Raw genomic sequence first — 17,518 nt, 5'->3', positions numbered from 1 at the left:
GAATTTCAGATGGGATTACCTGAATTTGTGATTCCATTTGAAATCTACACTCTCTGTTCTGGAATAGCCCATTCAGAACCACTACTAGAGTCATAATTGGAGTCATAAATAAAGAAACTAGTTTGCGTCTGACGTCATCTGTCAATCAAACTCCGCTCGACAGTTTATTTGCGATTTGTAATGATCATTGAAATTTCTGAACACAAGAGGAAAAACTGCCCATGTTGTAAAAGTACCGATGTTGTCTGCCATTTTCTGCAATTCATTTTCTCAGACGAAGGCACCTTCCTCATTACAAACTACTAACCAATCACAGGCTGAGGAGAGTTTTGATTGATAGGCGATGTCAGACACGACTTTTATTCTAATAATTAAGATTTGTATAGCGCACTTACAGGTAAAGATCGACACACTGTACAAAATTCAAAATACAATATAAATACAATTTAGCTTCCTTGTGAAAATGTTGACCGATGGTGCTGATCTGACATCAAGAAGAAGGTTGTTCCAGATGAGATATCCAGAATGTGAAAATTCTATGTCACCAGCACTTGTGTGAGAATGGGAATGTGCAGAAGTGCATACTCTTTTCAAGTAGTTTCAAATTACACAGCAACTGCTACAGATCATAACATTTGTTGCAGACATAAGAGACCGGTTACAGCAGAAGGTACCTTTGGGATAAGAGTTTTGAAATATGATCAGCTTTAAAATGATACCGTTGTGGTTTCCATTGCGAAGATTATGAGGAAAAACACAAGGGAATTTTTGTATCACTTTTTTATATATTTTTGCAAGTTAATCACCAATAAATATCTCAGAACTAGTCTGGCCTACAAATTACCGGTACCTTAGGGCCTTTGCTGTAACAGGGCAATCTACTCAAGTTGTAGTTTTTGCTTCATTATTTATTTTAATGGATTGAAATTAAATCTTGATTTACTCAAGGAACCAATGATAATCTGATGGCCTATCTAAGCCCCTGATATCTTGATGCCCCGATTAGTTAAGTGCTATGTCATCATAACCATCACTGTTACTGTTTGTTGTTTGGTTATCTGACATTGTGGGTGCCTCTATGTCGTCATAACAATCATCACCGCTACTGTTGATGGTTTGGTTTCCTGACATCATGAGCTCCTGATACTCATGTGTGTTATTAGGTATGACTTGATTGTGTGGATCTGCCATGGGTGGCAGGTGGGTGGAATAGTACGCTTCCTGTCCTAGAGGTGCTACATCCGTTTGCTGTCGATTCTTTCTGAAAAATTAACAAAATTGTCAAAATTTAATTTCTCAAGCTTCACTTTCATCTTACCAGTAACGGGTTGAGCTAAATTGCAGAGTGACTTTGCGGTGTGGAGTGGGTGAACTTTATAACTCATATCTAGTTTTTCTTATATTATCATTTGGTTTCTCAGTTTGTCTGTTCTTTCTCTGTTCTTTCTATTACTGCCTACTTATTTGCCATTAGGTGGTATGTAGAGAGCATACCTACTTACAGGCTCTTCCGCTGGCAGGAGAAGGATGTGCGCTAGGAATCTCAGCTGGCGATTCCTTACACAGTTGATAAGAGCTCAGTAATGGCAATGTCATGATGGTGTTTGAGACATGATCTGCCCATCTTAGATTGGCATATTCATCCAGCCAAGTGTCTTATTTAACCATGCCATGAAAAGTGCCATTTTACTCCTCATTGTTTCAAAGGCAAAGCATTGGTGTGGTCATATTCCGCTGGTTGATGAATTTATTGACATAAAAGTAAAGACCCTTTCTTTCCCTCCAAGACTCAACCCAAATCGGTGTTCTACTAATGTTATGTGTTTTAACATAAAAAAATAGGGTTGAAGCAAATATGTGTTTTCCCTTCTTTTTTTTTCTTTCTTTTTTTTTGGAGTAGATTCATGTACCCATGCTCATGTTTTTTTCTAACAAGTCAACATAATGATATTTATTTGCTGACAATTTATATTTTCTAATGAAACAATTCAAATAATAAATGAAAAGTGATAATTTGTATAAATGGTTGCACTTCACCTTATATAATAAACAATCACTGATACCACCACACAGAAGATAATGAGCGCTATAATCCCAATGATGGAAGCCAATATAATGATGGTGATTGAAACATTTGATGTATCTGTAGAAGTAAATAAGCACATTTGTTAGGCCAAGAAGAATACTGCATCGATTAACCACATAGCGCTACACATTTTTTTAATGTCGGAAAAAAATTGGCATTGAAGCAACCACCCTAAAAAATATGTGCCAAAAGAGTAACTTCTTTCCTCAATTTTTTTAACAAATTGCCCATTGTGTGTTTTTTTGCCGAATGTTTACGACACAAACCTTTATCTTATCTTCACGTTGACAACCATTACAAAAGAGTAAGAAGATCAAAATAATTGGTAGCGTTAAAATTGCAATCGCACAACTTATACAATTGGTGAAGGATATAGCAAAACCTAATCACATGGAAATGGGCTATTCCACTTGAAATCTATATACCCGCTATGGAAGGCATAATCTCAATCTTTCATGCCGGTAGTGTGAATTTCAAATGGGTTAAGTGAATGGTGACTATTTGAAATCTACATCCCTTTTGTGGGAGATAAAGGCCATGTCTTCCATAGGGGGTGTATGGATTTCAACTGGAAAAGCCATATGCTGAAGGTGCGAAAAAATATTGATACTAGTAAAAAGTGATCACCCGAGGAATGAGCATTCATGTGGGAAAACAGGCAGATCATAGCATTATTGAGGAATTAACCTGTTGGGTGATGAAACTCTTTTTATCTTTGAGAAGAAAATCAACATTTATAATTCCTACTTTCCCTATGCATACTTCGGGCCTGAGTGGTTGAGATTGTAGCACATAAAGGTGAGAATCCTTTGTTACCATGGTGATATAACAACTTACCTGTTACAATAGATCTGTCGGTTGTGACTGCTGCATCTCCAGTATTCTCTGTGTCTATGTTATATCCAGCTACATACCCATAAGCTACTGTTTTGGCAAATCCATAGATGAGGACTAAGAATGACGCCGATGGATGAGTGACAGAGTGAGGACCAGGAGATACTTCAGTACGGAGAATGCAAAACCTCTCATCGGGTGCTTGTAACATAGAGATGACTTTGGTATTCAAACGTCGGTTGTCCATGTTGAAAGAGTTGAAGTTAACACATTCTGATATTATTGAAATGTAGTATTTTGGATTTGAGGTTATCGAGGCAGGAACTGGAAATGTCACATTATCAGAAAAATTTGGTATTGATGGTATCACCACCATAAGCGGACCGTACGGCTCAGCTGCTTTGGCATATTGCGCAACCATGATGGGTTTGTCTGCTGTTATCATTAGAACTTTATCTGCCGTGCCGACATCGCCTTCGTAAAATGACCCGGCTGACAAAGTGATAGTAGTGGTGACATGGCTGGTATCGGATATCAATATGCGCGTTGAGTATGTTGTAGCTACCACACGGAATACGTAACCTGAAGTACGTCCAAGGAATGGGGCAAGTATGTAATGATTACCCAGTGAACTGAGAGGAGGAAGGTTTTCCATCAAATAATCACACCCGTCACTACTGGTGATGGCTAGTACTGTAGCACACTGGTGACCAGACATTACAGATATGGGATTATCTGCACTGATAAACATACCAGTTACGTCTGTATCATCATCGTTGGTATGATCAACAAATTGATAAGATTCATACTGCTGCAAAGTTACCACCATCAATTCCTTTTGTCCTTTAATATGCACAGTTGTGTCATCTTCCGTTGCCGAGACAACAAATCCAGAGTAGTAATCATTAGAAAATAAACGAGACTGATAGTATCCTACTGCTATGTAGTCTTTGCCCAAGGCTGAAGTGGGAAGAACAAGGAATCCCTCAGCAAGCTTTGACCTTAGGATGTATCCATGCACACATACAATGTTTGTTGCGCTCACTACCACAGTTTTCTTTTGTTGAATACTACCTATAAGTCCTATAGTACCTGGTCCTATAACTGCTTCCTTGGGAAGATCTATAAAAGTACTCTCATCAGGAGATACATAGGTGTTGGTGGTAAAACCAATGCCAGGAACTGTCACTGTCACCGTTACTGTGTCTGTTGCTTGGTTTGTCACAAGTACACGAGGAGTAAATTCCAGGAATCCGTAGGGAAAGGCAAATATGAAATTGGTTCCAAAAGAAGTTGCATCTCTGTGAGTGCCTTCTGAATTTAGAAAAGAGAAAAAGAGACCAAAAATATTCCTTTGCACAAAACCACATATTGATATTAAAAAGCATCCTAATACAAATTCTTATTATTTTCCTTGTTTTTTGCTGTCTATTTTAATCAATATCTTGAAAAGCAATTTGCCTCAAAGCCCCCCCCCCCCTCCTTTTGATATGCTGCATCACAAACAAGCTATATTTTTATAACATGACGTAATAGTTAAGAATTTATGTAGCACCAATTTACAAGATCCAAACAAGTCAATGCTACTAACTTTATAATGCCATTAAATTGTGATATTGAATATCAAAAAAGATAAAAACAAGCTCTAATTAAAAAAGAAACATTTAAAAATAAAATAGTACTAAATAAAGTAATAAATGAAAAAAGAAAGAAAGAATAAATTAATTAATTAACTAAATAGACAAACAACTTTTAATGTAAACATTTCTTTAGAAGTACCTGTTCCAATAACAGAAATTGCTAAAGCACACACAACTGACAGAAGCTTCGCATTCATCTTGCATGGAGAGCAGTACACAACAGTATCAAGTACAAATGACATTAAATCTTCTCTTTCCAGTGCATAATTTATGTGGAGTCACCAGGAACTTCTATAAGCATCATACACAGGTTTCGCTCAGGCTTCACTGAACCGGCAATAGTTTCATTTTCATACCCAAGAGTATTGCGAAAGTCTTGCTTAATACCACGTCTGTCCAGTTTTGTACTACTTTCCCTGATCTTCCTGAAGTACACATGTGCCCATGACCCTGTGCTCTTGGGTCAGCATCATCCTACTCTCAATGCACATATCCAGCATCCTGCACGTATATAGATTCTCTGTTGAAAATCATGATTTGAATTATTTCCTTTGCAATGCCAAAGAAGTTCAAAGACCTTTTAAGTACTTAATAATTTTAAGTACATCCATATTGAACACTTAAAAGTGTTCAATATGGATGTAGCCCAACTCATATGTCCCTAAACTAACTGAATTGACACTGCTCATATTCTTTTTTTGGCCTGATTACAATAATATCCATATTTTTTCTGACCTGGACTAATCCGACCTAGAGGTGTCTACATTTACACGTTTCACTTTTAACCGACCACAAATGCACTATCCGTTTAGGACAATCACAAACCGTTTAAACATTCTAAAAAAAACCATGTAGCTCCTTGCATAATTTGTTTTTCTACTCCTCCATAGATGTTTGCTGACAATATGGCCCAAGTATTTCAGCTCTTTCTCCATTATACCATTTCTGATGGTTAAACTTTTACCTATCTTGTCTAGGACCCAGTAATTTGTTTTCCTGTCTTCCTATGTCACTTGCAGACAAACAAAATGACTGCACCAGCAAAAATAGTGCCAGGAAAACTGGAAACACAGTAAACTCGCTATGAGTTCAACATAATTGTTGCTGGTATAAGACTATAAGGCGCTCAAAATTAAACCAGCTGCCTTACTCCCCCTGAACATCATAAAAATATTCAAATAAAACCAAACAGGAGACCCCATGAGGTCAAAAAATACTTTCAAAAATACTTTCGTTTGGGACTAGCTAATAAAAACCACTAGTACTTATGCCCATTATTGTATTTTCATTTGATCTATACATTAGAAATCTCGAGCTCCAGCCAACATGGGCCCACCCCGTGTAACTCTGGCTAGTCTGCAGGCATCCCAAGGTGAAAGGATCAGTAAACTGCGTACTATTCCACTCAATTTACCTGGTAAGTACACATCTTACTCATGCCTCTGGGTGCAAAGTTCAATGGTCACCATAGGTGTATTATGGATGAGGATATTTGACCTCTTGCTGCGAGGTACAATGACAGGGTTGCCAGCTACTCGGGGAAATCAAGGAAAATGAAAAGCCATTTTTCAAGGAAAATCAGGGAATCTGATAGAAACAGCCAAAATAAGAGAAATCTTGGGGAATTTGAATGGCCCAAGAGGGCAGTTATTTTATTTTCATTTTGGCATCATGTTTGGCGACATGCAACTCCCAAACTGTACAACAACCATTCATCTATAAAAACCAAGTTTAAATTTCATATTTCTGGGAAGAATTCTCCCTTCTCCATCTATAGGTAACCATTTGAAGCAGGCAACACCCTGATACAACTTTGGTGAAGTGGAAATATTTCTCTTAAAATGTGTCAGGGAAATACTGGGATAGACTCAGGAATTTTGTTTTTGTAAAATGGCTACACCTACCCCCTTCCCACCCCCATGGAAGACATCTTAATCTCCCATGCAGGGAATGTGAATTTCAAATGGGTTTATCTGAATGGGCGACTCAAAATCTACACCCCCTGTGTGGGAGATTACACCCCTGTGTGGGGGAGATTAAGGTCATGTCTTCCATAGGGCGTAAGCTGGAAACCCTGTATGAGCGACAAAGGTTGTTATGTCATACATTCACATCTGTGGAGGTCCATGAACTGTAGGCACATGAAGTAGGGGTAATAATGCTACATTTATCTAAATGGTTAAGTGTATCATTTTAATTTAAACTGGACATGATTCTGTGAGCCACTTGAGGAAGGTGTAAAAGATACCTCATGACCCTTAGCATTTCATCTTGCCTGCCTGTCTTGTGTAGAGTGGAGGCTGGGGTAATTTTCATAGCACAGTGCTAGAAAAAGCTGAATCTCTGGAGAAAAAAGCTGCACTGTAGATTTATCTCATCTGGGATTTTTAACAGACGGGTTAGGCATTTTTTACTTGCTTGTCTAAAATTTGCCATCCATCTACTTTTGAGATTACCTGTCAGAGAGTGTCCAAAAGACTGGTAGACAGGTCTCTGGCTAACACCTTGTGCAGAAGTCATTTGATTCTCTTATGCTAGATCCTCTACGAGAGTCATCTTTGTTGGAATCGATTTATGGATTTTTGAGATTGTAGCCTAGAGGTTATTGTGATGCTACCTCGCCACGTACATGCAGACATGTATCACAATTAGAGGCACCTGCTTTTAATAAAAAGAGTTCTGAGACATTGTTGGACTCTGCACAGTGCACCAGAAATTCCTTGGGGCTAGTTTCACAAGACTAACAACCAAATAAAAGGCTGATGTAATCAGGATTAATGCTTGTTAAATCAGACTTAAAATTGATAAGTCTTTGCGTAACACACCCCAAGTCAGTGAATCTTACTCATAGTGAAATTACAGGAACCATGTCCATTTTAGTCCCCTCCATAACTTAAACTTTTAAAGTTGGTAAGTTAGCAATTCAGACATCATATTGATAACCCAATTTGAATCATGCATCTTGCCCAAGCCTACTTACATCTTGCTCATCACTAACATGAAATAATCCAAGTTGCATGTATACTAAATTTAACCCATGATGAAAAGAAAGCTGAATAGGGTAAGTAAAACATTTGTTGATGTCCTGGAACCATGTTCTCTGCTTTTAAAGGTAAGTTAGCATATGATAACATCATTAATTAATTGACCAAATCATGGATTGGGAGTTTAACAACTTAACCAAAATGATGATACTTACTTACAGGAAGAGTGTATATTAACATGGGGATTTCCCTGAACATGGGGATTTCCCATTATAGTGTTTATATTGGTGGCAGTTGATGATCAGAAGTAAATTAATATCTTGTTTGTAAATTGTTGGTAGGGAGTGTTCATGTACCTGTATAAACGGATGTTGATCAGTTGGGTGTAGATCAGCAACATTAAATATATGTTGTGTAATTATCGTTGTAAGTGTATGCAATAAACATGGTCATCACATACTAACTAACCAGGTTAAAACTTAACACTGCACTCTGATATGGGAACAATGAGGTAGAACCATCGAGTACCGACTCTGTGACTTGTAGCTCAATCCATGTAAGGCAAATGGTGTACATCCGCATAATTTCACTCTGTGCCCGGCAAACTTTGATTCTAAGTGGGTGGTTGTTTGCATTTTGCGTGTATAGCCTGTGTGCCAAAAAATGTGTGCTAAGCTCTTAGTGTGCAAACCATGTGAAGCTCAAGCTGAAAGATGCAAATCATTGTTTGATTTTGGGCTCTTGCTGAAAGAACGCCGGAGGTACACTCTGTGCCCTACAGGAGCAACAGACCAAAATGGTGGATTTACCGTAGTGTTGCACACAGCAATTTTGAGTCGGTACTCTTTTAGTATACACAAATCCGATTACACACATTCCTACACCTGAATGGCAGCCATTGATGGGGGGCATCCAACCTGAAATAACCTGAATTGTGAAATGATGCACACTTTACCAGAATTTTAAACTGTGTTCCATCACCTGTGTGACAAAAGGATGCTGAAAGTTTACAATGCAATACAATAATAAGATTGATTTTGAAGCAGGGCTTTTCCACCCAATTGGGCAGTTGCAACACCAGTTTGCTGCGGATGCCTCCCCCCTCCCAGTAATGGCGGAATAGATTCTGACTATAACCTGGCTCATCGGATTAGTGTATAATATCTTTGTATGGGAATGAAAAATTAATGGTTTGATTCATATAGGAAAATCAGATTACTTTTTGTAATTTTTTTTGTCAAATATGACTGCAAATGTTGGTTGCCTTTTTCACAAGGTTTTAAACGTTTGCACAATATTTCATGAAAGAATAATTGCATGAACATTACTAATGCATCCAAATTAACTTTAATACTACTCACTAACTGTTATGAAAATGCTAATCTTTTGAACAATTTGAATTTCCTGGTATGAATGTACTGCAGAATTGTTATGAACTTGATACACATTTATTTACGGTATAAGAAGTACCACAATGTTATTTATATCATATTCTGGCTAGAAATATTTATATATTTTACAATAATGTGCAGTGATAGTCATTTAAGACATTTGCTTACCCACAATGCCAAAGTCAAGAATTCAAAAATATTTGAATTGTAATCAAAATGAAGGAAAGGAAAATAGCAAATAGATTTTGTATGAACACTATTGCAATGATAACTTGAGTTTTCACAGTTGACCACTTTGGTCTAATTGGGACAGATTCAAGTCAGTTTGTACTTTAAGTAATGGCAACCTAAGTCGGGGGTCATTCTAATGAAAGCAATGGGGTGTTGTACTTATCAATGATGCTAGCATGTTGTGAGCATTTCATAAGCTACATTGAATTTGAAGAATAATACAAGCTCCATTGTAAACCAGGGGTCAAAGTATTCTAAGTTGTATCTTCGATGGGTTGTATCACCCTCCTTGTACAGAGTTGTACTGTCTGCCATTGTGTAAAACCAGAAGGCTATGAACACGACCACCTAGAGATGTGGTTAGTTATACTGACATGATACTCCATGCTAATCGGTGATACGTCAGGAGTTCTCTTAACCTTATTTTATCAGTATTCACATCTGCCGAGTGACCTTGGCTAAATGTATACAGTATAGTGCCACACAACGGTACAGTACACTGGAGGGGCGATTTATGGCCTCTAAGATATAATTTACGATCAGAGGTGTAGCTAGCACTGCAGAAATTGAGGCAATTTAAGAATTTGCTTGATTTAGCAAGATTTCACTATAAGGATGAATTTGGTAAAATACACATGTTTTTTTATTAGTTTGAGTGGTGGGTTGTGCCGCCATCGTAGCTACAACCCTGCTTACAATATTGTACAAGGATTTGTGTACACATGGTCAAAACAGGGATCAACTCCTAGTTTGACATCGGCCCAACCAAAAAATAAAGACTGACTACAAAATCAACTGTATCACAGTACTGTCTGCATAGCAGATGTCTCTATTCCAAATGCAATTTTCTTAGGTGATACAAATTTTCTTCAGATTTCTTTCATATTCATATTTTGAAAGATGGGTCTTCAAAAAATGTAGAGTGCAATTTTGTAAGACAGCTCCAAATATGTTGAGGCTTGAATAAAGGTAAGGCGGTTGGTACAGGTCTGTTTGAATACACATTTGATAGCTAATGATGTAGTCAGGTACTTATTTGAAAAGTATTAAGACCTTTGCACATTAACAACCTTTCAGTTGGTGTACTTTAACTTGAGATGTGATGGATATGACAAAAATCCAGTACATCTTGCTAGTGTGACCATGATGATATGTTGTTTGTAAATATTAGTTATGTAACAGGTTACATCTGTTTCGCCTGATAAGAATGACAACTACATACATAAATTGTACACTTCAAGTTTGGTAGTAATGTCATTGGTTTTACGCAGTTTTCTCACAAGCATGCTGATAAATCACGCTTTTACACATGTGTATGATAATATGATCTGCAGGATTGTGTGATCACTTACAATTCAATACTGGAACCTGTTTTCTACTGGAACCTATGTCACTATCAAACTGGAGGTGGGATAAAGTGTAGTTGTCATCATGATCATATCGCATTGATTTGTGCATAATGCTGAGTAACGGTTTACTATATACCGCCCCTATCTAAGCTGTGAAATGCTTTACGTGATTCGTCGAGTGCAGGTAGCGACTGTAGCAAAATTTGCTTTGTTTGCATTGTAAAAAGATATTATATGTCGCCCTCTATGGTCTTATTCAAACAAAAGGACTGGTTTGTAGTTGGTTGCTATTTGTCAGAATATGATGATCATGACGATTTGGTCTGTTGTGCACATCTTTCTATTCTTTGGTTTTCTTCAATTTGTGCAAATTTTGTTTGGTTAGGGTTCCCCAACTGATTGTAGCTCAAAAAGGCCAACCCTACATATTTTGAGGTCTGTGGAAGTTCCCAATCCGAACACATGACAAAACAAACGCAAGCATCTGGTAGTAGAGATTTCTATATAGATTTGGAATATCTACACTTTATCACAAGCACATGCAATATTTCACAGCAAAATTGGTTGATACCTCATTCATGGATCACATTTTGGTCAGCCATTTTCGTGGAAGATAACATGATTTCATCAAAATGATGCTAATTCTCAATTCAGTAGCCCAATTTTTATCAAGTCCTGAAAAGCACCCCATATGTCACTACATGAAAAACTGGTGGCGTGCACAGTATCTCATTCCAAACTGCACACAGTGGCTACTTGTAGTAAGATGAAAAAAATGTTTTTGTACCTTGATTAATCAAAAGATCATGTCCAAGGAGAGCCATCTTAACTTCTTAAGCCATGTAAAAGGCTAAAATATACAGGTGGTGTATGACGTGCAGTCCCTAAATTCAGTAAATTTTCATCGTCAACCGTGTAATTGAATATGATTATTTTGAAATTTTAAAACGCTTGAAATATCACAAACAAATAGGCCTATGTTGATAAATAATATAAATACAAGCTAAAACCGTTGGGGTTCGATAATGAACCCCACAAAACTAACCGAGTATATGGAAAATGCCATACGGCCGGGCGGTTTCACGAGTTGCCGGCTCGATCATGTCATCCGCCGCCTGAAAATATACAAGAGCTTCTGGTGGAAACGCCCCCTGGAACTCCATGCCCATGAACCCACTTAGTCAGTCGCCTCCGCTCTCATGGTTTAGTGGCACATACCATTATAAAGGCCTAAAAGTGGCACTTCAAGGAATTTAGTTATGGATACTACACAAGATGTTAATACATTACACATATGTGGTGCACCCTGTCAAGGAATGTTGTTCTGCATGCAGTTTATTTGTGTTGGAGAAGGGCTAATTGTTGATTATTTGATTGATGGAGTGATGTAAGAGGAAACAGGTTTCCTACCACCTAGAAGCAACATTGATTATAGGCTAAGCTATACATATGCTGGTATTGGGCCAAAATGAACAGTTGAAATCCATATACCCCATGAAAGATTTTGTCAATTTGGTATACAGAAACTGCCTGTTAAGTACTCAGTATGTTGCAATAAAAAATGCCATCGTCAAAAGAACCTTGGTTAGTTGGGCTATTCCAGTTGAAATCCATACATCTCAGATGGAAGATCTGAAATCACCCACATAGGGGGTGTAGATTTCAAATGGAGTCACCCATCTCCATTTGCATTCCATGTGTGGAATGTCTATAGGGGTGTATGATTTCAACTGGAATAATCCATTCAGATGTTCTTCTGCATGAAGTATGTGTGTGAGATAATTAGTTCAGGTGGAATGGAAAAAGAAAGCATTTCCGCCTCTTTTTGGCTAACTTGCATCTTCAGTTTGGTGTAAATTGCAAATCAGTGTTGCTCAATTTGAAGTTTCATTTAAAACTAAAATCATAAGGTTTTAAGGGGGTACTACACCCCTGGCCAATTTTGTGCCTATTTTTGCATTTTTCTCAAACATAGCACATTGGTGACTAATAGTAAGATTTGTATATAGGGGCAAGGACTACAACTACTGCACTGAAAATTCAGCAACTCAAAGCAAGTAGTTAGTGATTTATTGATCAAATATTGGTTTTCCCTCATTTTTGACTGTAACTCCACAACTGTTGTCTGTGCTGAAATAAAATTCCAGTGCAGTAGTTGTAGTCCTTGCCCTATAATATACATATCTTGCTTGTTCCCAATGCAGAATGAGAAAAATGCAAAAATAGGCACAAAATTGGACAGGGGTGTACATGTAGTACCCCCTTTTAAAAGAATTTTGAATTTATCTGTGTGTGTTAAGTTTACGAAGGTGTTTATTATTTGAAGTATATTTCTTACTGTTATCAATCTAATAAAATGAACAATGTTAATAAGATTCATTACTAGGTGTTCAGAAATGATAGGAAATTCATAATGTACAGAAATTCTAAGCAATAATTGCAAGGTACCAATTTTTTCAATTTAAGTTAACACAACTGAACTTTTAACAGAGATATGTTTACTGTAAGTGTGGTTGTTTGATAACTTTCGCATTACATTGAATGTGCATGCAGCAATTTCATTTTAACATCAAAGACTACTCAACCATGTTACTTGCATGTTGGTTACTAACTTATGGAGATGAACATGATAACTAACAGCTCTATGCATGGTATGCACTCATGGAATGTATTCACTGTTGTAGTGCATGTTAATAACCATTGTTTACTGGTTCAAAGCCTGGGCTCATACACCTGTTCTGAATTTTGATATGCCATAGGCTTTGTATTGTGATCATTTTGATCAGTGGTTCTTAACAAAAAAAGTGTGAGCCAGTTGACCTAGCAATGGTCATATTCTAACATGCACTACAGCAGCGAATAACTAATATCATAAATTAACCCAAGTGTCTACTTTTAACAATGGTGACAGGCAAGATGCATGGAGTCATAATGCACTACTCAAATGAGTACTTCTCCCACCTATCCCAGGGAAGTAATGGGGCATGGAATTTTCCGACTAATTATATTTATGTACATTCCCCAACCCCCAGCCTGGGGATCTTTGTATGCCCCAACAATCCGGTTGCTCATAATAGCCAATCCCCTGGTTGCAGGGTCAGAACACGGGTCAGGAGATATACATTACAAAACGTTGCATGTTCATGTCCCTAGAGTGCACCGGCTGCACCCACCAGTTAATCCTTATGTAATGCCAGCTTACAATCCCCACCGGTGCCCCACATTTACTGAGATACTGGATTGCAAAAGTACTTTGAATAGTGCATTAACAACAGAAACAGTTTTATGGAGGATATAACCATACGCCATCACCCTTTTGACATGTTAAAACTTTATTCCATATTTGCCCCACCCCTTCCAGAAATTGCAGAACTAATTTTGTAATTGAGGGTGAAAGAATTATGCAATTGAATTATTAGGCTGCAATTACATTTTTAGCAGATATTGTATGTTCAATTTGCAGGCATTTTGAGGAAAAGTACAAAAAAAGTATGCTTTTCTGCATGTTTTTCAATAAGCAAAATTAAGCATACACACATGGACTGTGCACAAGACTTGTTCTAAGCAGGGTTCGAATTCGTTAAAAAATTTTGTGTAGCAGTTTTTGGCTAATTCATCATAATCAGGATACTTCCATATACTAAAGCACTATAAAAAGTGCTATACAAATGCACCATTGGGTAGCAGTTACTTCAAAATGTGGAGCAAACTGCTATGCGATACAGCCGAATTCGAACCCTGGTTCTAAGGCAAAACTGAACACAAGAAGATTAGTAACAAACTGAATTTAATTAAAGTAATTAAATGAAACTAAAGACAAACCAAACACAAAGTATTCTTTTGGTCATAAGTTGTATTGTAAGACACCATTTATACTATTTCTAGCCTTATTCCGTAATTGTCTAGAATCTGCAGTAGGTCTTGTTAGTTGCAGATGCACTAGGGTGGAGGATTATGTGTGCGCATTCAGCCCATATGAGTGTCCAAAGCTCATTTGAGCAGTCCATCCACATAATCATGTCCACCTCTTAACTAAATATTCTGTGTTTTACATGATTTCATGATGAATCCTATGCCATCAAATGTAGAAATGCCAGTTGCTCAAGACTATACATAGTTGACTCGTGAACAATGTGTCACTCATCCCTAATCGTTCCATTTGAAATATACAACATTTAGTCATTTGGAGATATGAAATGATGGAGCTTATAAGTGGATGTTTGTTTTTTAATTGCCATGTTCTTACCTCCTAGTGTTATGAGCATTGGAGGATATTCATCCACCCAAAATCTAATTTGTCTCCGTTTTTACTTGCTATCATCATGTTTGTACTTCATGAAGCCAATTACAACAAGCATTGTGTCTGTAGCAGTATATCTATGCCTACCAGATGGTATTGTTAATATATATATTATACAATAGAAATTATACTCAGACACTAGTATGTCCTGCAGTCTTTTGACTCCTATATCTCCGCCCCATGGCAAAACTACAACTTCTGTTACAACCAAATTCAGGGTATAACAGAACTTATATTGCATAGCATTTTGCTACACAATCTACCCACATAACGTTTCTATGTATTGTAAATGAAAACTTTATACATGTAGAAAGTTATGCCCTGACCAAATTACAACAAAGATAAGACCTTCAATAGAAATGTTCCAGTGCCTTGTTTTCCCTTGTCTGAGCCCATACCCTGCTTTGGAAATATGCCCATTTGGATAAATTGCTCTTCCTATTTCTGTAGTTGGTAAAAAACACCTGTTGTAAACTGCTTATCCAAAGCAAAAGCCTGTTAGTTTTTAGTGGCCTGTGCTTTTGATCCTACATGTAGCAGAATTTTGATCTTGAGGCAAAGTGATGAGACAACATGTATCTTTAGTATTGGAGCGATTACCAAATATGGTGCAACTCGAATAGTCTTATTTCAGGACAGCCCTACCCCAACCCTAAACTCCATAAATGAAGACTGGACTCAAGTCTAGCAAATTGTACCTTAGTATTTGTACATTGTAGGTCCCTGGACTTAACCTGGCATTTTGTTTTGCATCATTCCCCATTCTCTCTATCTCTCTGTCTCTCTATCTCTCTCTGTCTATAGCGTCAAACTACTGCAAGATGCTGCAAGAACTCGCAGAAGAGCTAAACTTTGAAGTCATCTACAAAGAGATTGAAGAACTAAGCCAGAGTCAGATGTACCAATGCCTCGTCAAACTTACCACATCACCAGTATCAGTCTGTCATGGTGTCGGTCAGTCGCGAGATATTTCCAGGGCTGATGCCGCCCGCAACGCCCTCCATTACCTCAAGATCATGGCCACGACGGGTATGTCGTGACCGCTGACACCCGGCCCGTGAAATTCAGCATTTTATTGTTGTTTTAACCATAGGATTCATTATTGGAGACTAATAACAAAACAAAAAAAAGAGGATTAGTAATGAGTGAATTTTGTCGATTGTCTGTGAAAGCGCCCTCTATCGGTGTGTAGCCTCCAATGTTAATTCTGTGGTCCAATTTAGTCACATGCATCAACTGTAAACCCAGATCATAATTATTATATCTTCATGTGAGTGTTTTAGTGTTTAGCCGTAGTGTACACATTTGTAGCATTGTATAGAAACTCCTTTGCCATTTTTGATTGATCAGACTTACCGACAGATAGATCATCTATTAAATAATGATAATTGTTAAGAAGATCATTGTCATTTCCATTCAAGATACTAAGTTCACAATCATGTTAGCAAAATGGTGGATCAAATTTGATAATATTCCAGTACTTCGTTTTAATAATGTAAACTAAATTATAAATATATAATGCAAATATTTTTCTAATTCTTGATGAGATTGAAGATGTCAAAGTTGGTGAAGGGGTTTCTATGACAATGAGAAAGATTAGCGTAAGCAAATAAATTTGATGCGATTATAGATCAGGTCTTTGGTGGTGGTTCAGCTTGTGAAATCTTAGGTGAAATAATTTTTGAAAATGAGAGTCATTTATAGTGCAGATAGTGCTACAAACTAATTGTAAAAAGATGACTTACTGAATATTTGCGAAACAAATGTTTGCAGTTTTTGCTGTGTCAAAAAAAATGTCAATAAATGTACTGCAGTACCAAACTTATATATCACCTTATTTTTGGATGATTTGATAAGATGACAAAACAGCAAAGGCCTGGTGATGTAATAGTGAGCTTTATTGCATATGATAATAATTCAACATATCCTGGTCATTACATTTTAACATAGTTTAGGTCATATTGAGAGAACTGCATCGGTAGTATGGTACATAAAATTGAATGAAGTTATAGCTTTAAATTAAAGTAAATATGCACCCAATTTCTTCCTTCTTGGGAGTAATAACAATATTAGTACTGAGAAGACTTGTGCTATGTTTATGCAGCACAACATACCAATTTCTTTTTCATAAGATACTTGCTTTCTTTAACTCCAAAGATTGGGAAGTCAATCTTAATGAGTACTCCTTCATGAATGACTTTGCCAAGATCGAAAAGTTCATCTAAAAAAGGTTGAAAAGCAAAAAGATTTAAAATAACAGTCCTGTATGACTTTTCAAATGCTCGATCCTCTCAAAGTATGGTGTCAAGCAGCTCATTTTAGCTGGAATTAACAGAATGCAACATTGCATGTAGTGTATAATCAGGCACAGGGCTGTTGCAAAACTTGCAGGAGAAATTTGGATTTTATTAACACAGTGTTTTGCATGGCAGTATATCTTTTCATTTTATGTATCATACTCAATTATGGATCATCATGGCTCATGGTAGATATTATGCTTTCAACATTAATCCGAGTCATGGTTGTAAAAATCAGAAAGAATTCCATAAAAAGATGTAAGATTTAAAAAAGTAAATAGGTAGGATGAAGACCATACATGAAGGGCTATTGCAGTTGAAATCCACACACCCCATATGAAAGACATGATATTAATATTCAACACAAGGAGTGCGCATTTGAAATGGGGTTACCTGAATGGGTGCC

The 17,518-nt window shown here is 37.1% G+C and overlaps 2 protein-coding genes across 2 annotated transcripts in view; one reads left to right on the top strand and one right to left on the bottom strand.

Annotated features, from left to right (window-relative positions):
• LOC140150342 (double-stranded RNA-specific editase 1-like) overlaps nucleotides 1-17,518 on the top strand; it is a 34,582-nt gene that overhangs the window by 7,478 nt on the left and 9,586 nt on the right. The window contains exons 5-6 of the mRNA XM_072172350.1: nucleotides 5,866-5,977; nucleotides 15,620-15,851. Of these exons, the coding sequence (XP_072028451.1) occupies nucleotides 5,866-5,977; nucleotides 15,620-15,851 (344 nt within the window). The remainder of the gene's footprint in view (nucleotides 1-5,865; nucleotides 5,978-15,619; nucleotides 15,852-17,518) is intronic.
• Nucleotides 96-4,402, bottom strand: LOC140151287 (IgGFc-binding protein-like). The gene is made up of 3 exons (XM_072173570.1): nucleotides 2,924-4,402; nucleotides 2,038-2,143; nucleotides 96-1,261 (listed from the first exon to the last, which is right to left on the bottom strand). Exons 1-3 carry the CDS (start codon nucleotides 3,747-3,749, stop codon nucleotides 1,003-1,005), a joined length of 1,191 nt encoding a protein of 396 aa, XP_072029671.1. The 5' UTR covers nucleotides 3,750-4,402; the 3' UTR covers nucleotides 96-1,002.

Source organism: Amphiura filiformis, chromosome 4, assembly GCF_039555335.1.
Source record: "Amphiura filiformis chromosome 4, Afil_fr2py, whole genome shotgun sequence".
In the NCBI taxonomy this organism is placed as follows: domain Eukaryota; kingdom Metazoa; phylum Echinodermata; class Ophiuroidea; order Amphilepidida; family Amphiuridae; genus Amphiura; species Amphiura filiformis.
The sequence above is the reverse complement of the archived record's forward strand: the minus strand, read 5'-3'. Positions and strand labels throughout refer to the sequence as shown.